This window comes from Malaclemys terrapin, chromosome 3, assembly GCF_027887155.1.
Source record: "Malaclemys terrapin pileata isolate rMalTer1 chromosome 3, rMalTer1.hap1, whole genome shotgun sequence".
Taxonomy (NCBI): domain Eukaryota; kingdom Metazoa; phylum Chordata; order Testudines; family Emydidae; genus Malaclemys; species Malaclemys terrapin.
In genome coordinates this window covers 111,529,959-111,557,034 of record NC_071507.1, presented here as the reverse complement: position 1 = coordinate 111,557,034, position 27,076 = coordinate 111,529,959, and the positions used below count along the sequence as shown (strand labels likewise).

The window sequence follows — 27,076 nt, the reverse complement described above, 5'->3', positions numbered from 1 at the left end:
TATTGAATTGAAAGAAAGATGTAAGACAGATTTTTAATTAATGTGTATTGCATGTGACAATCTGTTCCAAATGTAAGGTGCCCAATTGATACAAGAATTTTGATAGTCTTGTTCAAGACCCCATGTCTCAATTCTCACAGCTGCAAGGAAACTTATAATCCTCAAGAAAATACATTTCAAAGGGTGACTGAACTATAAAAGTGAGGGGCAAAACCACCTCAAGTTATCGCTCCCTATCCATCTCTCTTTCACCTAAGAAAATAAAAGAAACAGCCTATAGGCTTTGGGAGCAGATCCTGACCTGAAACTTGGTCAGCAGTGTTACTCGGAACCTGTGGTAAGAATTTCACCTTGAACCAAGTCTAGTTTAAGTTGAGTACTAGGACCCATTTTATCTTTATTTTTCGTGGGACCATTTCTGACTTTTAGTGCCTTATACTCACTTAAAACCTATTTCTTTGTAGTTAAATAAACTAGTTTTATTCTTGGAGCAAAAGTAATCCAGTGTTGTGAGCAGTGTGGGTAAATCCATTTACGGTAACAGACTGTTGTATATTGATTCCCTAAGAGGGGCAATGGACCTAATATATCTGGATTGTCCAGGAGAAGACTAGACAGTGAAAAATGTATGTTTTGGGGGGGAAATCCAGGACTGAGAGTGTGTTGGGGTCACCTTGCAAGTAGTAACCAAGGCTGCTGAAAGCTAGAGTGTGGCTGGTGTTTGCTAACAGGATGCTGGGGGCACAGTTGCTGGACCAGGGCTGTGGCTATACACAGACACTCAGGGTGTAACCTGCATGCTGTTTGGTTGTTTGTGAGGAACCCAGGTTGGACTCATCAGCAAAGCATTTTGAGGCACCCCAGGTTGCAGGACAGGTGTGAGACAGCCCCTCATTGGTCTGGATTGCACCCCAGAGTGCCATACATGCCATTAAGGGTGATTAGGTCTAATTGCCAAACAATGGAGCAGCCATCGTAGGGACATTATCTGAAATGGTCTGGCTGGCTACCTGGGGGAAAAAAAACAGTCTCTGGCTAAAAGAAGACTTCACATGTAGGCTCTATAAGAAAATCCATTGAGATATGTGGTAATTGGGTAAAGAATGTAAATTGGGTCTGTTCTGTTCCTGCAACTCAAAGGGAAGCCCATCTAGATGAGCTCGTAATGAACCACAAAATTAAATGAGTTTAGATATGAGTGTCAGCTGTTTGTTGTTTTGAAATAATTTTCTTTAATGTTTTGTTCTGTTTGCTAATAAACTCATTTGTTTTAAGAAGGCTGCTGTTCACTATATCACTATGTACTGAACACCTGTGTCTCTTCCCTTCAGGAGTCTGTGATGATTCCCAAAGGGAAGAAACACAGGTGTCCAGTCAGACCTGCACAGTAATAAGCTAGCATAGACAGGGTGTTGCATGCAGATCCTGGTCTAACGGGGAAAATTGCGACTTTTCACCCTCAGATAGGGTCAGGGCATGAGACCTAAAGTTTGAAGGAGAGCACTCAGAGAGACTAGAAAGGAGACAGAGGTGCAGCTATCCCTGTAACTCTGACAGCAATCTTTAGCAAACGTTATATACATTTAAAACACACACATTAAAAGGTTTTAACATATGGTGCATCGCTTTCACATCTTTCTACAGAAAGATGTTTCAGGTCAGTTCTATAAAGTTTCCTTTGTTGCTGGCAGTGAAAATGAACTAGGAAGACACAAAAGAAACCTCTCAGTAAAAGCACCAATATAGTAATGTTGAATATAAAATGTATGTACCTTGCCCATGAGTGCAGTGGTGCATTTAGTAGTAAAACTCCTGCCTCAGAATGGATTTCTTTCCGAGAGGCTTTAATCTCTGACCTAATCCAAGAGAGCATGATACTTTAAAAAGCAGAAAGAAATTACTGCAGGGAAGTGGACTCATGCTATGTATTCAGGGATTTCACTACTTACAGTACAAGGCTTTAGAAATGCAATGAAAACACTCTGGGGTAGAAGTGCATACTGGCAGAAGGGTGGACAAAATGACCCAACAGGTCTTTTCCATTTCTAATATCAGTGATTCCATGACTATTACACATGCATTCCATTGGTATTGGTGCCATTACACAGATATAAAATATAATGAATGAGAGATATCAAATAAGCTACTAAAATATCGGTGTTCACTTTTACTGACATGGACCCCAACATCTATTTTTGTCGCAGCCACGGCCAAATTGCTCCTTTGTTTTAGACAATCAGAAACCAGATTAGTCATCAAAGCAGAGTTTACATGTGTTTTTTCAATGGTTAGAGATATTATTTAACAATTTGTATCCATTAGCAAGATTTAAAAGTTTGACTAGATAACACATTTCGTATGGCATACTTAGACTATGTAAGAAGCACTGTATTTCTGCTACCATCAATATATTAATAGGAAGAATGTTCTAGTCAAGAGTTTCTACAAATTACTTCCAGCAAACCAATGTTTGGAAGGTGTCCCACACCAACCATCTGACACTAACTGAGCATGCTAAGAGAAAATGTTGCTAATTAAGATTTTTTCCCCCTTCATGCCTATGAATTTCCCATCATTTGTCATGATCCCAAATTCTGACACCTGACAACTTGTTCAGTACTCTGTGGGTTCTGTCAGCATACTAGTGTCAGTATCTGCCACTAGATTTTCTTTACACAAAATGCTGGGAGATACTGAAATCACATTATATACAATCCACCTTATTTGGATTGTCTCACTTTCATCCACTCTTAAGATATGTATTTATTTTTAAGTCATAAGTATTAGCAAATATAGAGACATCTGATGCCAGTACAGCAGTGGTTGCAATGAGGAAGAAATCCCCATAAAAATAATAGCACGTAGAGTGTTCCATAGGCTGTTTACTCAGTCAATAATTGACTGGCACCTATGCTATAGTGACTGGGTTTGACAAGTGGTGACTGGACAGCATGCCATCTTAACAGATGGATGTAAGTACAAAGAGTTTATATATGTGCCTCAGATGGGTTTACTGAGCGCAGGATTCACAGATGGGACTGTCCGAACAACTGTTTGTCATGAGTTTACTTGTTATGTTTAAGGCAACGTTCCATCATTAATCTAGCTCAGGTCTGGATTAACATTTTTTTAAAAAACAAAAACCAAAAACAGACTGCAAACTCCTAAGGAAATTTAGTTTGATATGGTTGATTCAATCTCAGTGTTGCATTTGGTGTGTATGTATGTGGAGTGGGGGCAGGGACAAGAAAAAAAATTCCAGTGGGGTCCTCAATGTTTTAGATCTATTCAAGTTGCATTTTGTTAGGAAAGAAAGTAACTAGTCTCCACTATCTTAGATAGGACTTGAATTTAAGTAGCATACATAAACTTTGCCAAGAGTTTGTATTAATGCTTCAGATAAAGGAGACAGCAGTAATGCCAGGCTTTGTTGGAATAACTGTATAGTTCCGATTCACTTTTTTCTCACCGTTTAGAGTTTTTGCCTCCTATAAATATTTTTCTTAGGAAGGTAGTCTTTATATTGTGCAATGGAATCCACCTCCAATCACCACCAATCGGTCTGTTGGGTGTAATAACAGTGCACAACAAAAGACATTTCCAGCCCTTAGTCTTATACAGGCTTACTATTTAGGTATATGCTGAATACTTAATAATTCTATATCTTCACAATCTGAATTGTACATTAAAATCACCTAGATTCATTCAAAATAATACACCAGAACCGTCATTGGAACAGCCAGAAACTGTGTTCTTAAGGAATACACTTCCATAGTGTAGATTGTAGACCTACTTCCTGGTCCTGAAGCTTTTGTCAAATCTGTCAGTGGTTTTCTACAAGATAAACTACTCAACAGACTAATTTGAGATGAATAACAATTACCATTTAGTAGCCACCTTCAGTTTACCTGAACATATCTCTTTGATCAACAAATCAGACTGGAAATCTCATGAGTTCAGGAAGTCAAAGGATTTCCATTACTTTTTTTTTTTAAACCATGTCAGAAATACTATACTATACACTCGTATTTTAATATTTCACTTCCACCCCCATAGGCAGGCCTGGAAGTTCAGGCAGTTCAGAGGTACAATTAACTCTTCCAAACTTCAATAGTGATTTTGTTCAGGGTGGGTATTCATTTTATCAGAACTAGTTCTACCATACCAAGGTTCTATGTTAGGGAGGGTAAACATCAATTATAAAGAACATCACTGAGAACACATCCCCTCTGTTCTACTCAAAAGATTTTCATGGCAAATCTAGATAAAAGTTTCTCACAAAACTCATTAAATAAGCCTTTTTACACAGTGCACATAGATACTAGATAAAGGACAATAGCTTCAAGAATTCACAAGACCCCTGAATGTTTTTCTGCTTCCCAGCAGTGAAAGTAAAAAAACCACTATCTGTTTCTTCTTCTGCTTTTCTCTTCTCTTTTTGAATGAATGTAGAAGGCAACTGTCAACCTAAGAGAATGATATCGTCTATTCACAGAGAAGGAACAGCAAATCAGAGTTCCCACACAACACCTCTTATGTGCCTTGACCATGTCCCTAAGGATAGTCTAGTTCAGTGGTTCTCAACTTGTGGCCCACTTGCGGCCCAATCAGCACACAGCTGCAGCTCATAGACATCCTCAGGGACGTAACTAGAGTGGAGTGGGAGGGGCACCTGCCCCCGGTGCAGAGCTGACAGGGGGTGGATGGGATGCAAAAATGGAGCGGCACTGGATCGGGCCAAGCATCAGCCCCTCTTCCCCCACCTTTCCCCCTGGCAGAATCAGGCCCAGCAGCATTGGCAGGAGGCCAGGTTGCTCAATGCCCCCTGCAGGATCGCTGGTCCAATGATGCTGGATGGAGTGGCACTAGGACCACAATGGGGTCTTATTGTGAAAGAGGTTCCATCCTGTTGTTTGCTAAAATGCAGATTTGCCTCGTCTCCCTCAAGGACCTTGTTTATTATTTATATGTAAATGAGATAAACACACATTTCTTTAAGTTCTGCTTGACCAGTCCTGCCTAATCTGGGCTATGTGGGTTTGAACATGTGCTACCAACATCATTCAGGGGAATTCATAACTTTATATATAATGTTGCTACATGCATTTCTCCATATTGTTGATTGGTGAGTTATTAGTTTTCAAAAGATATCTCACAAGGCATATTTTGTACAAAGATTATTACAATAGTATTAATATAGAATCATAGAACTGGAAGGGACCTCGAGAGGTCATCTAGTCCAGTCCCCTGCACTCAAGGCAGGACTAAGTATTATCTAGACCATCCCTGACTGGTGTTAGTCCAACTTGCTCTTACAAATCCCCAATGATGGAGATTCCACAACGTCCCTAGGCAATTTATTCCAGTGCTTTTCCACTCTGACAGTTAGGAAGTTTTTCCTAATGTCCAACCTAAACCACCTTTGCTGCAGTTTAAGCCCATTGCTTCTTGTCCTATCCCCAGAGGTTAAGAAGAACATTTTTTTTCCCTCCTCTTTCTAACAACCTTTTATGTACCTGAAAAACCGTTATCATGTCCCCTCTCGGACTTCTTTTCTCCAGACTAAACAAACCCATTTTTTTTCCAATCTTCCCTCATGGGTCATGTTTTCTAGACCTTTAATAATTTTTCTTGCTCTTCTCTGGACTTTCTCCAATTTGTCCACATCTTTCCTGAAATGCGGCACCCAGAACTGGACACTGGATTGAGGCCTAATCAGTGCAGAGTAGAGTGGAAGAATTACTTCTCGTGTCTTGCTTACAATACTCCTGCTAATACATCCCAGAATGATGTTTGCTTTTTTTGCCACAGCATTACACCGTTGACTCGTATTTAGCTTGTGTTCCACTATGACCCCCAGATCCCTTTCCATAGTACTCCTTCCTAGGCAGTCATTTCCCATTTTGTATGTGTGCAACTGATTTGTTCCTTCCTAAGTGGAGTACTTTGCATTTGTCCTTATTGAATTTCATACTATTTACTTCAGATTATTTCTCCAGTTTGTCCAGATCATTTTGAATTTTAATCCTATCCTCCAAAGCACTTGCAACCACTCCCAGCTTGGTATCATCTGCAAACTTTATAAGTGTACTCTCTCTGCCATTATCTAAATAATTGATGAAGATATTGAACAGAACTGGACCCAGAACCGATCCCTGCGGGACCCCACTCATTATACCCTTCCAGTATGACTGGTAACCTCGGATAACTACTCTCTGAGAATGATTTTCCAACCAGTTATGCACCCACCTTATAGTAGCTCCATCTAGGTTACATTTCCCTACTTTGTTTATGAGAAGGTCATGCGAGACAGTATCAAAAGCCTTACTAAAGTCAAGATATACCACATCTACCGCCCCCCCATCCACAAGGCTTGTTACCCTGTCAAAGAAAGCTATCTTGACAAATCCATGCTGACTGTTATTTATCACCTTATTATCTTCTAGGTGTTTGCAGATTGATTACTTAATTGCTCCATTGTCTTTCCGGGTACAGAAGTTAAGCTGACTGATCTATAGGGGTGCATTTGGTCACAGCTTTCAATCACTGGCCTTTTGATAGTGGGGGGACTGTGCTGAAATTGTCTTCTCACCCAACATTCCTACACACCACCTCAAAAATCCTATAAAACAGTTTGGAGTCCTGGTCCATATTTACCAACAAGGGCCCTCCTCCCCCATTCATTATATTTATCTTCAGGTTTGGTAGTGTTTACATTAGTTGTATCATGCATGGTAAAGTTTCATATTTAAGTACACAAATATCACAGGAAAATTGAAGTTACCAAGCTGGCTCCAACCAGTGGTCTACCTCAGGTCCACTGAACAAGTTTTCTGTTTAAATAATAGCCCAAATCCTGCTTTCCATCTGTATTTCTTAATTAGGCAAAACCCCTATTGACTTCAATGGCATTGATGGAAGTTTAATGATTAAAATACTAGACAGAAAATAAAAATATCACTTAGAATGTTATTCTATGAAATGTTAAAATATTTTATCTTTAATAGTTACTCTTAAAATCATTGTTGCCTTAGCTAACTAAAATGTGTCATATCAGTATTTGCAGTATTCCCTATATTATTAAAGGCAAAATTGTGGGATCCAGAGTTGCCCTACTTTGTGTTCAGGCTTGTATACATTCAGATATTTTTGAATAACATTAGATTCAAAAAGTTTATTATTCTACTGAGGTATTTCTTTTCACTTGCTCTGACTTGAAGGTGTAGTTAGAAATAGTAGGGCTCTCCTTCTAAAACTCCAGGTCAATAACGAAATATTCTCAGCTAAAAAAAAAGTATCAAAAGGATAAAAATATATCAAAGATATGGACAGAAGAGGAAACCGAGGAGAGTGTAAACTTAAAACATTAGCTCCATAGGTCATAAATATGGAAGATAGGACACCTCTATTTAAATTTTTTTAGTTTATGGATCAAAATTCGGTGTCACTCATTTTTTCATGAATGAATGATACTAAATAACTGCAGATTTCAGAGTGGGAGCTGTGTTAGTCTGGATCAGCAAAAACAACGAGGAGTCCTTGTGGCACCATAGAGACTAACAAATTTATTTGGGCATAAGCTTTCATGGCCTAGAGCCCACTTCATCAGATTTCTACAGTATTTCTTAACATTTGTTTACAGAGTGAGACTGTCTGAAATATTAAACAGTCACACAAAAAGTATTTTTCAGTTGCAATATAACTTAGGGCATGATCCTGCAACCTGCTGAGCAATTCCTGGGAGTGCTGAGCACTCTATTTATCTTGAATTCAGTGCGATTTTAGTGAGCTTGCAGGATGGAGCCTTAACTCATCATCTGGCACAGACAGAAGAGGAAAGATTATGGGGTTCTTTTGTAGAAAAGTTTTCTTCTTGCTTAATCATTCCCTTCTCTATTCCCCTTTCTTATTCTTCCCCGATTTTTTTCCCCAGAAGATACTTTGTGATCTCACAGCTATACTACCTTTAGCATTACCATACATATGGGAAAATCTGTCTGCTTCATTAAATCCCTGATGCAGTGTGTTGCATATGTACCATATTATTACTGGTGACATCAGGTTATATTGCACAATAATTGTAAAGTTACTTGTAAACATGTTGTTTCTTCCCCTCCAGGCTGAATTAAGACAAGTGCACATGGAAAGGAGATTCTTGTGTTTTTGTTTTATTTTAATTGGCTGAACTTGATACTCATGATAATGAAAGACTTGCAGTACTAGCTACCTTCAGGCTCAGTGTGGACTGGTGCTGTGCAGTCTTTTTCTACAGAGCTAAGGTACAGCACCTGAAGGCTGACTAGTTTCATTCCTCTTATTTCTGTCCTTGAATCACTCTTCAGCAAAGACTGGAAATCGTGTCAAATCATACTAACCTGTGATATGTACTATTGATATGCATATAGTACCCAATACTTGGCAACATTTGGAAGATATAAGGAGAGAAATAAGGATGCTTCTTTTTACTTCTGTTGATATCCATGGAGATATATATAAGAGCTTTTTTGCAGGGATGTAGTGGGAATAGTGAAAATGTTGCTAAAATACTTGTTCTAACCATGGCTTCTAACTTGTTGGGATCCCTATGGTTCTATTCTGTTATCCCTCCTGTTCGGTATGTATGCAGAGTATTGTTGCTGAGGGAGAAAATGAGATGATACAATATGCAGTGCTAGGAATATGTGGATGGCACTTGGTTGTACATCTTCTTTTGTTGAATCTGGCTTCTCTAGTCTTCTCTGTTAACAGTGTGTAACACAGAACATATGAATGGCCATACTGGGTCAGACCCAAGGTCCATCTAGCCCAGTATCCTGTCTTCCGATGCCCCAAAGGGAATGAACAGAGCAGGTAATCATCAAGTGATCCATTCCCTGTCACTCATTCTCAGCCTCTGGCAAACAGAGGCTAGGGACACCATAGATAGGGCTATGTTTATGCCAGATAAGATAGAAGTCATTCTGCTGTGTAGGGAGAAATGGGGAAGTCTTGCTCCATCATTTGTTTTATCTGCATTCTCTGATGGACCCCAGTTAATCAAAACTCTTAACTTTAAGAGTGTGAGTAGTTCCATTCATGCTTACATGGTTTTCTAGATCATGGCCATAGTTGCAGCAATTTGTCATGCCTATTGTCATCTAGGTTTCCTCAGGAAGCTGTGGCCCTTCCACTCAGATGCAGACTTTGCTACCAGAGCTGGTCAGAAAATTTTGAAATTTCATGAAAAATGGTGATAAGAATTCTGTGGGGAAAAAAATACCAAAAAATTCTTACCAATTTTTTAAGCAGCAGTGCTTGCCTCAATGATCTGTGTGTTTGTCACCATCAAGATAGACTATGACATTGTGCTGTAGTTGGCGTTAAAAAGACCTCAGAAGATGACCCTTGAAAGAGGACTTAGATTCTTCAGATGATGCAGAGTGCAGCAGTTCTGCTGACTGTTGGGTTGGGTTTATATGAGTATTTTTCACTAGTACTCCATGCCACGCTTAGTTTGTACCTGGTTGAAAGCACTTGCAGACCCAGAAAATAAAATTTCCACAGCTCAAGCTGGGTCTTGGAGGGGCACACATTTCAGCCCTGCCTGGGGGGGGGGGCATGTGGAATTCCTTCTGATTGGCTGTTTTCACCAATTCTCTCCCCTCAGGAGCCAAACTCATTTCACAGGAGAGGAGGAAGGAGCCCCAACAGTTGCTGGAGGAGCAGAGGTGATGCACAGGTGGGGGGTGGAGCAGGGTCAGAACAGATGTGGGGTCAGAATTGATAGGGGGCATGGGTCAGAACTGATGGTGAGCTGGGGAGCAGAACAGATGTGGGGGTAAAATTGATAGGGGGGATGGACAGGCAGGTGTGATAATGCTCTCATTTCTGCAGAAAATGATAGGGCCCTCCCACTTCTTTCAGGCAACTTTAAGTGCTGGCTCTATGGTCGTCTCAACCTTCCTGTTCATTTCCACATACAATTTAAAAAGTGTTGGTTGCAAAATATTTAGAATCCCTAATGGTCTAGGATCCAAATTTGTGAGAAATTTCCTACCATCCTGTGTCCTGCTGCAGAAGTTAAGATCTGCTGTGTTTCTCCTGCTGACTGGATCTGGAACTTAATTGTTTAAGATCAGTGGTAGGTCATTCTCGGTTGAGAGTAATCGATAGGAGGATGGGAGCAGGTGTGGCCTAGCAAAGCTATAAATGTAGAGGACTCATGAGAGCAGAGAAAGCCCATGACAGAGTGAGTGAGAGACTGCATAGCAACTGAGTGAGCTGTTAAGGTAAGGAGGGTTTAACTGTAGGGAGAGGAGTCCGAAGGATTTAACAATTAGAAAGGCACCAAATTCCCAGGAAAAGTAATTGATGGAATAAAGAGATCCCAATACATTTCACAAACATCCTCTAAACTTAGGCTGAATAAAAAAGCAGATAGAATACCAGTATCAGAGTGGGGGCTACCCAATTTATTGCACTTAGTGCAATATGTATGATTACCTACCTTGCAGGCAGATGGTGTATGTGTGCATGCAACTCAAAGCCCTCAGAGACAGAGTATGGGCTCTGAAAGCAAAGGGAGACAGAAAGGTACACAGAAGACATATAGCAGTCCCACCTCCTGTCCAACAGCCCTGTACTATTAAGAAGGATGAAAGTCTGGGACAGGAGACCATGAAGCTGGAGTGGAGGGAAATGATCCCATAGTTGGGAAGCATCTTTTAGATAATGTCATGGTATCCTCTCGCATTGAGGATATCCCTGTTGGGGGGTGAGGAGATGGGATTCTAATTATTAGGAAGATGCAGGCAATAGCAGTGGAGGAGCCAATTTTTAGAAATACAGATAGTTGGGTTTGTGATGATCAGGAGAACCACATGGTAAATTGCTTGCCAGGTAAGAAGGTAGCAGAATTGGCCTGTTCTGTATACTTCCCCCTGAGGCCCTGGTATGGGCCATGGTCAGAGAGAGGATACTGGGCTAGATGGACCTGGTCATACTCAATATGAGAATTCTTATGTTCTTATGAGGCATATTTGTTTATGCAGAACAGTGATGGTAGGACTACAGTTCATGAATTTAAACTGATAGCCTCAAAGTGACTATTTTATGTCATGCAATTTTAAATGTGTTATTAAATTGCCCAGATGCTATGATGGTAGTTCATAAAGATACCAGAATAAAAAACAGAACTGCCCTTCCTAAATGAAGATATTTGATATCAGACAAAGACAAGTATCAGGGGGTAGCCGTGTTAGTCTGTATCTACAAAAACAACAAGGAGTCTGGTGGCACCTTAAAGACTAACAGATTTATTTGGGCATAAGCTTTCGTGAGTAAAAACCTCACTTCTTCGGATGCATAGAGTGAAAGTTACAGATGCAGGCATTATATACTGACACATGGAGAGCAGGGAGTTACTTCACAAGTGGAGAACCAGTGTTGACAGGGCCAATTCAGTCAGGGTGGATGTAGTCCACTCCCAATAATAGATGAGGAGGTGTCAATTCCAGGAGAGGAAAAGCTGCTTCTGTAGTGAGCCAGCCACTCCCAGTCCCTATTCAAGCCCAGATTAATGGTGTTGAATTTGCAAATGAATTTTAGTTCTGCTGTTTCTCTTTGAAGTCTGTTTCTGAAGTTTTTTTGTTCAATGATAGTGACTTTTAAATCTGTAATAGAATGACCAGGGAGATTGAAGTGTTCACTTACTGGTTTATGTATGTTACCATTCCTGATGTCCGATTTGTGTCCATTTATTCTTTTGCGGAGGGACTGTCCGGTTTGGCCAATGTACATGGCAGAGGGGCATTGCTGGCACATGATGGCATATATGACATTAGTGGATGTGCAGGTGAATGAGCCCCTGATGGTGTGGCTGATGTGGTTGGGTCCTCTGATGCTGTTGCCAGAGTAGATATGGGGACAGAGTAGGCAACGAGGTTTGCTACAGGGATAGGTTCCTGGGTTGGTGTTTCTGTGGTGTGGTGTGTAGTTGCTGGTGAGTATTTGCTTCAGGTTGGGGGGTTGTCTGTAAGCGAGGACTGGCCTGCCTCCCAAGGTCTGTGAGAGTGAGGGATCATTTTCCAGGATAGGTTGTAGATTGTGGATAATGCGCTGGAGAGGTTTTAGCTGGGGGCTGTATGTGATGGCCAGTGGTGTTCTGTTATTGTCCTTGTTGGGCCTGTCCTGCAGTAGGTGATTTCTGGGTACCCGTCTTGCTCTGTCAATCTGTTTCCTCACTTCCCCAGGTGGGTATTGTAGTTTTACGAATGCTTGATAAAGATCTTGTAGGTGTTTGTCTCTGTCTGAGGGGTTGGAGCAAATTCGGTTGTATCTTAGGGCTTGGCTGTAGACAATGGATCGTGTGATGTGTCTTGGATGGAAGCTGGAGGCATGTAGGTACGTATAGCGGTCAGTAGGTTTCCGGTATAGGGTGGTGTTTATGTGACCATCAATTATTTGTACTGTAGTGTCCAGGAAGTGGATCTCTTGTGTGGACTGGTCCAGGCTGAGGTTGATGGTGGGGTGGAAATTGTTGAAGTCCAGGTGGAATTCTTCAAGGGCCTCCTTTCCGTGGGTCCATATGATGAAGATGTCATCAATATAGCGCAAGTAGAGGAGGGGCATTAGGGGACGAGAGCTGAGGAAGCGTTGTTCTAAGTCAGCCATAAAAATGTTGGCATACTGTGGGGCCATGCGAGTACCCATAGCAGTGCCACTGACTTGAAGGTATAAGTTGTCCCCAAATCTGAAGTGGTTGTGGGTGAGGACAAAGTCACAAAGCTCAGCCACCAGGCTTGCTGTGGCCTCATCAGGGATACTGTTCCTGACAGCTTGTAGTCCATCCTCATGTGGAATATTGGTGTAAAGTGCTTCTACATCCATGGTGGCCAGGATGGTGTTTTCAGGAAGAACATCAATGCATTGTAGTTTCCTCAGGAAGTCGGTGGTGTCTCGAAGATAGCTGGGAGTGCTGGTAGCATAGGGTCTGAGGAGAGAGTCCAAATAGCCAGATAATCCTGCTGTCAGAGTGCCAATGCCTGAGATGATGGGGCGTCCAGGGTTACCGGGTTTATGGATCTTGGGTAGCAGATAGAATACCCCTGGTCGGGGTTCTGCAGGTGTGTCCATGTAGATTTGTTCCCGTACTGTAGCTGGGAGTTTCTTGAGCAGATGGTGTAGTTTCTTTTGGTATTCCTCAGTGGGATCAGAGGATAGTGGCTTGTAGAATGTGGTCTTGGAGAGTTGCCTGGCAGCCTCCTGTTCATAATCTGACCTGTTCATTATGACTACAGCACCTCCTTTGTCAGCCCCTTTGATGATAATGTCAGAGTTGTTTCTGAGGCTGTGGATGGCATTGCGTTCTGTACGGCTGAGGTTATGGGACAAGTGATGTTGTTTGTCCACAATTTCAGCCTGTGCACATCTGCGGAAACTGAACAGTGCACTGACCCACAGGAACCCTCCTACCAACACTACAAGAAGAAGAACTCTGCGTGGACTCCTCCTGACGGTCGAAATGACAGACTGGACCTCTACATAGAGTGTTTCCGCAGATTGACAGAGCAAGACGGGTACCCAGAAATCACCTACTGCAGGACAGGCCCAACAAGGACAATAACAGAACACCACTGGCCATCACATACAGCCCCCAGCTAAAACCTCTCCAGCGCATTATCCACAATCTACAACCTATCCTGGAAAATGATCCCTCACTCTCACAGACCTTGGGAGGCAGGCCAGTCCTCGCTTACAGACAACCCCCCAACCTGAAGCAAATACTCACCAGCAACTACACACCACACCACAGAAACACCAACCCAGGAACCTATCCCTGTAGCAAACCTCGTGGCCTACTCTGTCCCCATATCTACTCTGGCAACAGCATCAGAGGACCCAACCACATCAGCCACACCATCAGGGGCTCATTCACCTGCACATCCACTAATGTCATATATGCCATCATGTGCCAGCAATGCCCCTCTGCCATGTACATTGGCCAAACCGGACAGTCCCTCCGCAAAAGAATAAATGGACACAAATCGGACATCAGGAATGGTAACATACATAAACCAGTAAGTGAACACTTCAATCTCCCTGGTCATTCTATTACAGATTTAAAAGTCACTATCATTGAACAAAAAAACTTCAGAAACAGACTTCAAAGAGAAACAGCAGAACTAAAATTCATTTGCAAATTCAACACCATTAATCTGGGCTTGAATAGGGACTGGGAGTGGCTGGCTCACTACAGAAGCAGCTTTTCCTCTCCTGGAATTGACACCTCCTCATCTATTATTGGGAGTGGACTACATCCACCCTGACTGAATTGGCCCTGTCAACACTGGTTCTCCACTTGTGAAGTAACTCCCTGCTCTCCATGTGTCAGTATATAATGCCTGCATCTGTAACTTTCACTCTATGCATCCGAAGAAGTGAGGTTTTTACTCACGAAAGCTTATGCCCAAATAAATCTGTTAGTCTTTAAGGTGCCACCAGACAAAGACAAGACCACCACATTCGTTTTTACCCATGACTTCAATTGTAACTAAACCTAGGTTGCAACAGAGGAAGGCTAGTACATTCAAAAACAATGGCAAATGTAAGCGATAACTTCTATCATATTGTGAGACTTCAGTTGTACTGTTAACCACTTCAGTATTGCATAGAATACCAGGTAAAATACACTTCCAGAGCTGACCAAAGTACCTTGTAAGTGCCACTTTGAAACATTAGAGAGACATGGTGGGTGAGGTAATATCTTTTATTGGACCAACTTCTGTTGGTGAGAGAGACAACATTAGTTGGTCCAATAAAAGGTATTATCTCATCCACATTTTCTCTCTAGTATCCTGGGACCAAAATGCAGCTACAGCAACACTACATACAACTTTGAAACATTGGCGTTCCTCTGCTACCATTATGGTGGCATTTAAAGAAACTCTTCTAACTTTTCTACCTGTGGTGGCACTATGCGTGGAAGGGGTGACCACTGAGAATTTATATTGCATTCATGTGTTCATTATCTGTGCTAGCTGAAAAGGGACGGGTCAACTAAAGAAAATAAGAACTGACCTCATTCAGACCCTTTCTGAGATTAACTAGACAACTAGACAAAATGAGAACTGATCTGATTTAGACCCTTTCTGAGGTTGAAAAAAGCTTGACTATCTTTGCTTTCCTATTGCTTTTCATTCTCCTAAATCAGGGCTGCCCAGAGGATTCAGGGGGCCTGGAGCAAAGCAATTTCGGGGGCCCCTTCCAGAAAAAAAAGTTGCAATACTATAGAATGCTATATTCTTGGGGGGGGCCCTGCAGGGCCCGAGGCCTGGGGCAAATTGTCCCACTTGCTCCCCCCGGGCGGCCCTGTCCTAAATCCCTTCAGACTCAGTCAGGACTATTAGCAGAAATGCCAAAGCACTGCATTAGAGGCTGGGTTTTTTTAGGTGTTTTTGGTGTCACCAGAGGCTGGAGGTAGTTTTGTAGACCAAACTGGTCTGGATAACATTTGCATACATATCCAAACTTTTGGTTGCTAATGAATCCTGGGAGCCTCTTGTAGTTTTCACATGGCTACTAACTATACAGCCTAAATCCACAGATTTTTATACTTCCATATGTGATCTAAAATAGGCTGATGGATCTTAAATAAGGAGATTGATTTATTTTTCCCCCTTCTTTTTTAATACAGTGCACAGGAAAATATGAGCGTCCTTTGCTTTCTGTTACACGTGTGCAAACACGCTGTGTAAAACATCCAGTATGATGAATGATAGAATACAGCACATTGTTCCCTTGGATCAGCCTTGAGAATAACCATACTGTTCTTCCTGCAGACTGCTCTGTGGTCAGCAACATGGATTGGAAGGGCAGGGAGTTTGCTGTTGTAGGTTGTTCATCTCAGAGGATATGTTACAATGGAATACAAAACAGAGACTTTTTCATATTAAAAAAAACAGTTTTTTTTACAGTGTTTTGATGCAATAAGCAAAGAAAAACTGCTGTATTTGCAGTGAATTCAGTCATTCATGACGGCAGTTTTGATTCCTGTCCTAAAAATGATCTATATGCGTTGTGATTTTTCTCCGGAAGGTTATTGTCAGGGCCCTGAATTTGGGTGCAAAAACAGACTAGGAAAAATATACTGAAATGACATGATATGACCTGAGGTTATTAGCCTCTTATTATGGAGAATGACTCGGGCTGAGATAAAGAACCATAGCATTCCTTTGTTTGACTGCATGAGGAAAGATTATTACAGTCTTCTATTTTAGGTTACAAGTGATAGGAAAGCAAAACTCTTTTTCCTTTATGCCAATTTGCCTTATGGGTATATTTTGCATCAGAATAGGAGCTGCTGTATCCATTATTAATTATTATTATTGTTGCTTATTATTTGTATTATGGTAGTGCCTGGCAGTTCTAGTCCTGGATCAGGGGGACCCTGTTATGTGAGGTGTTGTACAAAAGGCTGATTGGTTGATTCTTAAGAAGGCAAGGACCAAATGTGGGCCAAAGTAGCTGAAACACATTCGGAACCTATCTTTGAAACAGCCCTTAGCCTTCTACAGTGCAGAGTGAAGGGAGATGTATTTGCACAGATTTCAAAGCTGTTTCTGAGGAACTGCTGCTGCTTGGTTTTACTGCATTTGGAGTGATTTGCAACCTTTACCTGGCATGGGGGAAAATATTAGTAGGTGAGAGTGAGTCCACTCATGCTTGGGGCAGGGAGGGAATGGTTCATAAGGACTTCCCGCTTGAGGCACTAGATCATCCACATCTCCTTTCACAACACTGGAAGTCCGTTTCCTGGAAATATTGTCATAGGAAAAGAGTAACCCGTAATGGTTAAAGGCACGTTTCCTATCATGTAATAAGCATCATTCTGCTTTATTGTAGATACCAGCTGCTGGAGGGCATCTAAAATTTACCATCTCCTATGACCTCACAGGGCAGGAAGAAGCTGTTCAAACAATACTGCAGTCTGATATCATCATAGAGGTAAAGTATTTCCATTTCCAGCAACTGACTTTTGTCCATCTCTTCTGTGAACACTGAAGGGTAGTAGTATCCAAAAGTGAGCATGCGAAACTGACATGTAAAAGTGTGTCTGCAGCCAATTTACAGCAATAAATAAGGATCAGAGCTTAATGACTTAAAACTAGGTAGGCAAGACTAAGTACCTCTACTAATGTTAGAAAATATTGTAGACTACATTTGTAATGATGAGCAAGAAAAATGAAGAAATATAATACATTTGTTGATTGAAATAGCATTTGCACACACTTTAAACCAATATAACACTTTAAACATCTGTGCTATATAGTATCATGTATACTGTGCTTCAGTGGGTTATCTGGATTGTCTCATACCTATGCAAAGCTATGCCACTGGGTTCCAATTGGGTTACCTGGATTCTGCATGCTCTGACTTTCTGCAACAAAGTTCATATCAGGAACATTGGAAAATCCAGTGCATTCCTGATATAGACTGTTCTTATAAAATATGCTTTACATTTCTTCTTTATACCAAATATCTACAATGATACAGCATCTTTTCTACCCTTTTTTATATTTAATTATATCCCTAACACATCGCTCTCTCTAGGGAGCTGGCTTAAGAATCAGCACTTCAAAGGAGGGCATTCACCTACAGCCATTTGAAGAACACACTGAAGAAGTTGTGCTGAAACCGGACTTATTTACTGTACACGGCACTGACTCTCCAGTCAGCAAAAGGGAATTCATGACTGTGCTGGCAAATATAAAGAGGCTCCTCATAAGAGCCACATACAACTATGGGATGTCTGCCATCTACAGGTAGATGTGGGAACTGCATTTATGACAATGTTCTGCAGGCCCTCTGATGAATGCTTTTATTTTCTCTTTGTGCAGGGCTGAGGTTGGTGTAATTTAGAAGGATGCTTATTGTTATTTTTCCTCAATTAAATCTTTAACATTTATTTAAGTCTTAACATTTTCAAATAGTCTGCATTTTTCCCATTCTGACTCTTTATTTTTCAGCTTCTGTTGGCAAACCCACAACAAAGTGAAATCATGTGGACTATTAAAGAGAGAATCACAATTCTATAAATAAATCTATTTTGAAGCTCTGCAATTCCCTTGTATATGATAAGTGATTCTGATGGCTCATAGTGCTGAGATGCCTTGGGAATGAGAGGAAGATCTTAATTTTTGTTTCCTCATTTAAAGAATAGACTATGCCAGGATGTTCAGACCATGCACCAGAGAGGGATCCTTTAGCACTCCACATGAATAAAAACCAAACTGACAAAATGTAGCTAGAGGGATATTTTTTAAAATTGGCATTGTATCTACAACTAGGTAATCCCAAACCTTTCCCCCTGATTTATGTCAGATTATTCTGCTGTCTGGTCTTCTTAAAATCAATAGTTTCATTTGAAGTCTTCTGAACTCTTTCTATAAAATGAATGCTGTGTGCACTCAGGAGCTTTATATGAGCTGGCACAGCAGCAATCCCATCTAGGTGGCTGCAGTGTGCAGTCTCCAATACCTACAAAACTCTGTGGTTCAATGTATAAAGCCAGCATTGGATTTGAAATTTCTGTTGGTGCATTAGTGGACACTGCAGGTGGGCCAAAAGTCAGCCTGGTTCCTGGTACTGTAGATTTATCCTTTGTTAATCCACTATTGCTCAGGGACTTGAATCATGTTTGTAAAACTTGGTACTGGAATTAATTCCAATTTATGTTGCATTGTGGTTTTCCATTCCTGGGGTATAATATCTGAAGTGTAGACTAACCCACAAACCAGTCACTTCAGTGATCTAAACCAACTGGAGGTAGAGAGAGCTGACTGCACTCCTGTGATTACTTGCCTTGAATGAAGTACTATCTGAAAGAGGAGAGTAATCAAAATCTCTGTTGCCCTGTTCCACTAGAACAGATTCCTAGATATAGTATATGGAAGCATCTGCTAACATTTCCAATACTTTCCAATTTCACACCTTTGCTTAGGGAGCTTAAAACCTAATCATTTTAAGTGGTATCCAGCTGAAACATGGCAAATAATTTGAAAGCAAATAAATACCGATTTTGCAACTGTGCAGTGTCTTAAATCACTAAAGCCATTGTTTTAATTCCAAGTGGGTTAAACAAAGAGTGCTTGCTGACATACATCTTGCTGACATCAACGTTTGTACAGATGTCCAGGGATATTTGTCCCTGTAACATTTGATCTTGCTTCTTTAATCTCTTCCTTCCCTTTCTCCTACTTTGTTACTTAAGACACTTTTCTGTGTCTTGCTCCTTTAAACTTGAGAACAAGCGAAGCTGCAAAATTTGGTTCTAGATCTAAATTTTCCTCAACTTAGTAGTGTTTGGATCTGGCATTTTAATTTGATGCATTGTGGAGGAGAGAGCCTGCCACCAGGTTTAGCTCCAGATCCAAACTTCAGCAGAGGTCAGGGGGTTTCAAATCTGAGTGTCGTGGCATGGGCCATTCTCTATTTAAAACTTTCTCCTACAAACTCCCAAGTAGTGCCTAGAGTCCTGCCTGCCAAGTTTCCACTCCCCTTTTGATTCCCCACAGTCTTCTTCTTGACAGAGTACTCCTTTTAACATTTAAAGCTAATATGCTGATTCATAAACTGTGCCATGCAGATTAAATATGATAGCTAAACATTATGAAAAGATGCATAGAACCCCAGACTCTCAGAAACATGGTAATACTTTTCTTATAAGCACTTTTTCTCAAAAGCAGATCTCAAAGCACTTTGTAAAAGAAGGCAAACATTATTTTCCCCATCTGTAAAATGGGGCCCACCATTGAAGGGACTTGCCAGGGCATTCCAGCGGCTGCTGGCAGAACCCAGGACTCCTGATTCCCCTTCCAGTGCACTATCCACTAGGTAACACTACCTCCCCTTTAAAGGAAGCCCCTTTGTTGCTGAGATGGTGCAAAGCATTTTGGGGGCACTTGAAAGTTTCATGGAAAAAGGAACCTCTCTGCTGAGAAGTATCCTTAGGGAAGCTCACCAGGAGAACATATGGATGGGTCAGAATAAAAATCCCTAATAAGTGTTCTGCAGGTTTGTGGCAGTCTCCCTCCAGTTGCAATGGGATTATGGTTGAAAATGCAGGTCCCACAAGGGCTATGATAAAAAAGTAGCTGTTAGTCATTTAGAAGAGTGTTCTCTATTTTTATTGTCTTTGGCTAAACTTTGAGTTGCTCTCAGTCCACATCTCTCACCATCTCTGGGGATGTTCTGCCTGCGTTCACCACAGACATAATACTCCTAATCAATGCTGATGGTACAGCCTCCCTTCCACACACAGCAGGGACTCGTAAATCTGTGATCCACCCATTAGTATTGTTTAAAAGTAGCTTTTTGTGTTTGTTTATAATACCACTGGTATCATGCAAAGCCTTTCAAACTCTGAAGATAGTAAGCCACGATAACCAAAGAGCAAGCTGAGTGTCATCAGGGTGCTCAGTGCTGTACAATACAGAGGAAGACATGGTGTGAAACCCAGGCTCCCACTGAAGTCTATGGGAGTTTTGCTAAGATTTCACCCAGGGCCTCTGTAATTAAGTTCATCTTTTGCTGTCCATTACATCACACATGTACTGCCAATTTCCAGTGAGTGCCTAGGTCTGACTGTGTTATTTTCTGTTAGATTCCATTTCATTCTAATAAAATACTGTAGGCTCTGGGGCTACGTGGTAATACTCTTTACTATCTTGCAAAATATCTGATTCAATTCTCAATTGGATGAACACTCAATAATAATCTTGCACATTAAAATAAATGTATAATATTCTGTTCTCTCCATAAAGCATTTGGCTAAACATTAACTTTATTTCCCGTTCCCTTGGCCCTACAAGTCTTGGGAGTACTGTAGGGAAAATCTTTAAGAGTCCGTGTGCTTTGTGTCACTCAGCAGTGACTCTTCTGGCTGTTTAAAGACTAGTGTTGATGGGTTCTGAAGGAAGTCAGACTTCCCCAGAAAGCTCAGATAGCCCCAAGACTAGGAGGGTGAAAAAAGAAAGTGTATGTGTGAAAATGTTCCTTGGGGGTGTGACAGAGATGCAGAAGTCCCACCCCATCTGGTAAGCATTTGAGGGTTATTAGGTTTCTCCAGTAGATAAGTTCTACCTCAAAACAGCAGCAGAAATTCAGTAGCTTTAATACCCTGTTCTTTTAAATAGAGCAAATATTCAAACTTCTAATGACATCACATCTGCAAGGATTTTCAAGGGTGATTTGATAGTTTGTGTTTGAGAATCTCTCCACAGAGAGAGTAAATGAGTTGCACAAAGTCAGATAGAACTGAGAATTGAACCCAGGTGTTTGAGTCCCAGTCAGCCTGAGCCTTAACTAGAAGATCATCCCCACCCCCCTATATTTTTTATCCTGACAGAAGGATAAAAAAATAAGCCATAAAAATTTCAGTATCATAATAATTTGAGGATACTTCCTATTAATGTGTAATGACTAATGTGCCCTTGACTAAGCAACAGCATTTGATCTTGAATGTCTTGTGGATTATTTTAAAGCTAGGGATGCAGTTATTACTCTATCTCATGATTAGGAAATGTCCTCAAATTAACATCTAAATAAAAGCCCATTTAGAGAGGATAAAAACATGAGGAGAAGAGTGAAATGCAGCAGAGGGTTTGAAAGTGATTGTTGCTTTTCTGCCTAAATTGGGAGACTGTTAGAGCTGGTGGAACCTTTCGAACTGATCAAACTTTTAAAGTGTATCTATTGTAGTTAGGCAGAACTGAAAAGCACTGTTGTGTCATGTTACTTAATCCAGTATTGTTTGGACTCTGTTCCAAGGAAGCCTGTAGTAATAACATTGATTCTTCACTGTTAATATTTGCCATTGCAGCTAATGTAAATGTGGTGTAGACTGAGATGGGCACTGGAGAGCAGTTCTAGAAATCCTGATCAAGACAATGTATTGCTTACAATCTGAAATAGACTCATCACTAAAATAGAGGGGAGGAGGATGGGAAAGGCAAAGCAGTGGGGTCCCCTAAATATGCAGAATTAGCTAAAAGACAAATGAGCAATGCTCAGGTCAGTACTTCATGTTCCTTATGCAGCTGATGTGATTCAGATGCTTGCCATAACAGGCAGTAAACTATGCTGATACTGTCTGAAATGTCTCCTTCCTTTTTAATCTTATTTGTATTTAGAAGTCAGCAGTTGCCTGCTGACAGTAACAGTCAGTTTAAATATTTGGTCTAGATGGTGAATCTCAGATTGTTCATGTATCTCCAGGATCCAGTGCTCCATTACTGCCAGCATTATGTATTTTAATGAATGCAGAATGGCACCGAGGAATAGAAATTACAACAATGAAGTGGAAAAAATGCACTGCAGCTTTCTTCAATGAGTAACTGTTTAACACTAAAAACTGTTAAACACATTAAAATCCCATTTAGCAAACAGCAGAACCTAATGAAAATTGGAAGTATTCAGTGAATACAAGTGTGGAATAATATTAGGTGAAATGTTTCTGTGTGTAACGGTTTCTCGTTGTTCTAAATTATATTACACAGAGCTGGGAGCAGACCAGCTGTAGTCAATAGGCAAATGAGATTCAACATTTCACTGGCAATTTTTGTTTTGTTTATAGGTCTTTCTTTCTAAATTCTTTGATTTATTCTGTGCCTTTTTCTAGCTTTTCAGTCATGTTTCTTTAATAGCTGAAGGGCTAGGGATTGTTCACAGAAAGGAGAACTCAAAAAACGTAATTGCACAACTGGTTTGTAGCAAGAGCATGGTGGAATAATGAAGGAGAGAGGGAGCTTGCTGGAGACTCAGGTGTGAATTCAGCTCACCCTCTCTGGGTTGAGTTTTATTGCAGGGGTTCTAGGTTTTGTCTGAATTGACCCCAATTTAGCAAAAGTCTCTAGCTGTGCATTTCTTCCATGCAATAAATTCAAACCATGGCAAAAAATAACTCCCTTATAAACCACACAGAATAGCTCTTACATTTCCCCAAATTTCCTGCTCTAGCTTCTACTACAGGGGTGGGCGAACTTTTTGGCCAGAGGGCCACATCTGGGTATGGAAATTGTATGGTGGGCCATGAATGCTCACGAAATTGGGGTTTGGGGTTTGGGAGGGGGTGTAGGCTCTGAGGTGGGGCTGGCGATAAGCGGTTGGGAGTGCAAGACGGTGCTTCAGGCTGGGACTGAGGGGTTCTGAGGACAGGAGGGGAATCAGGGCTGGGGCCGGGGGTTGGGGCATGCGAGGGGATCAGGAGTTCAGGCTCCAGGTGGCGCTTACCTCAAGCAACTCCCAAAAGCAGCGGCATGTCCCTGCTCTGGTTCCTGCGCAGCCGGGTGGCTCTGCATGCTGTCCTGTTTGCAGGTGCCACCCCGCAGCTCCGATTGGCCGCGGTTCCTGGCCAATGGGAGCTGTGGGGCACTGCTTGGGGCAGGGGCAGTGTGTGGAGCCCCCTGGCTGCTCGTACATGTAGGAGCCAGAGTGGGGACATACTGCTGCTTCCGGGTGCCGCATGGAGTGGGGCAAGTACCTGACCCCACTCCCTGGCTAGAGCACTAGAGTGGGGCATCTGTTCCCCTCTTTCTCTCTGGGAGCAATCCATATATAGCTGGTTGGGGAAATAGATTATTTTTTCCTGTAGAAAATTTTGACTGTGCGCGCATGTTTTTTCAAATCAACATTTTTTTTTCAGTTTTTGGCAACCAAAACACCAAACTTTTTTGTCTGAAAACCAAACAATTTTCAGTGAACATTGATTTTTTTTTTTCACAAAAATTACCATTGTTTCAAAAAAAAAAACTATTTGGAAATAGTGAAAATAGGTCAGCTGCACCTCATTAATTCAAATGGAGTACCTCTGAGCCATAGGTGTAGTTTAACTTCTATATTGGGGGGGAGGGGACAGCTCCAGTTGGCCAATGGGGCCACAGTTGTGTGTGTGTGTGTGTGGGGGGGATATTCTGTGCCTTTCCCAGGCTGCAATTTTCGGGGGCAGCAGCCTCCTGTCCCCTTCCCCACCCAAACTATGCCTATGCTCTGAGGCCTGGCTGAGAATCAACCCCACAAATCCAAGCATGCTATCTGCCAGAGGGATATCTCTGAAACAGGGTACAGCAGGGATGCATGGTCCCTTCCAGGACTCACCAAAAAATGTGCGCAGTCTGTCACAGTGTGCAAGGAGATGGGGTCATTTACAACTCAAATTACTATTAAAATAGCTGTCAGCTGTGATGATGTACTTTCTTGACTTGCTGGTTTATACGTTTTTGAGTGAAGTTTTTTTAAATAATAAAAATAATACTTAAAGTTTTGCCAAATCATTTATGGAGAGCATGGAATATTGGAGCATTTTCTCTGACTGAGTAAAATGATGATTATTTGGCTCCTTAATTTTTTCAAAGGAATAGAAAGAAAGTTACTAGTGAGGGGTTTTAGAGCTAGTTGCCACTGAGATAAATATCAGCCATATCGTTGAGATGCCAAAACAATTCCAAGAGAGGTAGACTTAACATTTTCTTTCAATTTTCTGCTGCAAGATTATGGAAACAATAGAAACTTCCTGTGTGTGTCTCTTCTCTTTTTGTGACATTTGGAGAACTGGAACTAATGACTCTTTCTCATGTGCAAGGTATAGAATTCTTCCTGCACAGAGCTGATAAGTTAAAATCTTTTTCAAAAGGGCAAATCTGCAGAAGAAAAATGTCCCATAATCAAAGCTCAGTAATGTAATGTTTTAAGCAGGAGAAAGTGATTTCACAGTGTAAAATTCTTTGCTACTTCATTTGCGACAAGCAGCCTATTTATATGTACATCTGTAATGGAAGCTAAAGCATGCAACTTGCGTGCCAAGAATAGCCTTCCTCCTACAGATACAGTATTGTGAGTTTTCAAGTGTGTGATGACCATATTCTTCTTCACATGATGAACAGAAATAGCGACAAGCCTGCAGACATTAGGCTAGGAACTAGAGACAGTGGATACATATGAATGCCTTCCTATATTTAAGCAAGTAAATGAGAGCAGCACACTGAGTCTCCCCTTTTAGTTGCATCCAAGTGTACTGATCTGCCTTCTATACTTGGTTTGTGAGTTAACTATTTTATTTTTGTTAATCTAAACTCAGGTTGAGTGGGGTTAGCCTTGAAGCTGCTGATCGTTATTCAACTGGTAGGAAGGTGGCGTCTGCTGTGGAGGTTTGTCAGTGTCCTCCAGGGTATGGTGGTACCTCCTGTGAAGTGAGTATTCATCTGGAGCTGACAGATATATCTCAGTGCAAATCACTTGTGCTAATGTCGCAGTCTATTGGAGCTGCCTGTTAATGCAACATAGCAACTGAGCCATTCCATTTAATAGATTCACTTTCCCTTGGATTTTGGATCGAATGGGAAATTGCTGCTTGAAATTTCAAGTTGCAGTCTTGTGGCTGTTGTTGTTGTTATTATTATTATTATTATTTGATTATTACAATTTCCAAAGTTCCCTAAGTATTTGCAAAACATAACTTTTGATTCCCAAGTGCCTCTTCTGTAAATCTGGTTTGGTCCCTTGTGTAGTTACCCTAATTCAAAAGCAACAGACTCATTATATTTGATAGTATTTCAGAGATGATATTTTAGACCCCAACAATGATTTCCACGTTATGGAGTGGAAAAGTATTTCTCTAGAAGATTTTCTTGTGCTCTTCAGATCATTTGTTTTGCAACTGCAAGATTTAGAGACATTACACGTGTATGTAAGATATTGCTTGGCAATAATCTTATAATTTGTGAGCATGAGCTGGTATCAACCATTATCAGACTTCGGCCATGTCTGGATTACAGACATCTGATGGCATAGCTATGTCAGTGAAGGAGATGAAGAGGTGTGATCACTGACAGACATAGCTGCGCCAGTAAAAGCCCTAAAGTAGATACAGTTAAACAGCAAAACACATTCTTTTGCCAGTATAGCTTGTTTCCATCTGTGTGGCCAAAATTACCTATTCCAGCAAAAGGACGGTTTTGCTGGTATATGTTGCAGCCATGCTAGGAACACCTTGCTGGTACAATATACCAGTATAGCTATACTGGCAAAGCACTCGTACTATAGACTTGGCTGCAGTGTAGTCATGGTCTGAGTGTAGCTGAATTCCCACTTTTGTTTCCCCAGGCTCTTTGCATGAGAACTGTTCAGGTTTTTCCTTTTGTTCAGTCTTGTTGAAGGTTAGAGGAGTAACATACATATGATCTCTGAACATGCATATGTTCATACAAGCTCACTAATGCACCCTTAATGCATGCACACACATACACTTATGCTTAACTAAGAAAGGCATGGCTTGAGGTAGATTGGAGCACAAAAGTCTTCAAAAGCTATGCCTCTAAGGAAGTGGTTTCAAACACCAAGATGCTGTGCTTCACAAAACTACAAACAATATGCCATTTACACAGACACTCTAGGCATTTGCTTGTCAACTCTCTTTTTCTTTAAATCACCCCATGCTTCTATATGATATTTAGGGCTTTGAGTCTTGTTTCATGCCAAATGCTTTTGCTTTTTGCTGCGGCTAGTAATACTAATCTAGAAAGAAGGCCTAAAGGAATTCACAGAAGCTCATATCACTTCCAAAATGATATAGATAGGAACAAAATCAAATGAGACCATTGCTTAGCTAGATAGATGCAACTTTTACAGCCTGTGTCCAGTAGGTACAATTACTTGGGGAAGCACAATTGGCTGAAACACCATTATTATCCTGGACACTCATGCTTCTGACTGCTCCATTACTCTTCTTAATTCAGACCTTAACTTTGATCTCAAGGCCAGAAATTTTAGAGGCCCCTTGACTGCAATTGTGTCTAATTCTGCCTACTGCCAACTTTGGAACACTGGCAGATCTCCTACTTACCTTGATTTCGCTGAAATTCTACTCATGCCTTAACCACTTCTCATCTTAATAGTCCTAAATCCCTATCTTCTGATCTCCAGGGTGTCCCAGCCAGACCATTCCCTTGCTCCAGAAAGTCAGACTATATTACCCTCATATTCTGTCTCCATATCCAATTCACAGTTATTGCCCGTTTGCAACACTCCTTGTGGATTTAACATA

The 27,076-nt window shown here is 41.1% G+C and overlaps 1 protein-coding gene across 9 annotated transcripts in view; it reads left to right on the top strand.

Moving 5' to 3' along the window:
* Positions 1–27,076, top strand: part of LAMA2 (laminin subunit alpha 2) — a 474,663-nt gene that overhangs the window by 260,856 nt on the left and 186,731 nt on the right. For all 9 annotated transcript variants that reach the window (XM_054023114.1, XM_054023113.1, XM_054023109.1 and 6 more), the window contains exons 13-15: positions 16,882–16,983; positions 17,590–17,801; positions 25,112–25,223. In XM_054023114.1, the coding sequence (XP_053879089.1) occupies positions 16,882–16,983; positions 17,590–17,801; positions 25,112–25,223 (426 nt within the window). The remainder of the gene's footprint in view (positions 1–16,881; positions 16,984–17,589; positions 17,802–25,111; positions 25,224–27,076) is intronic.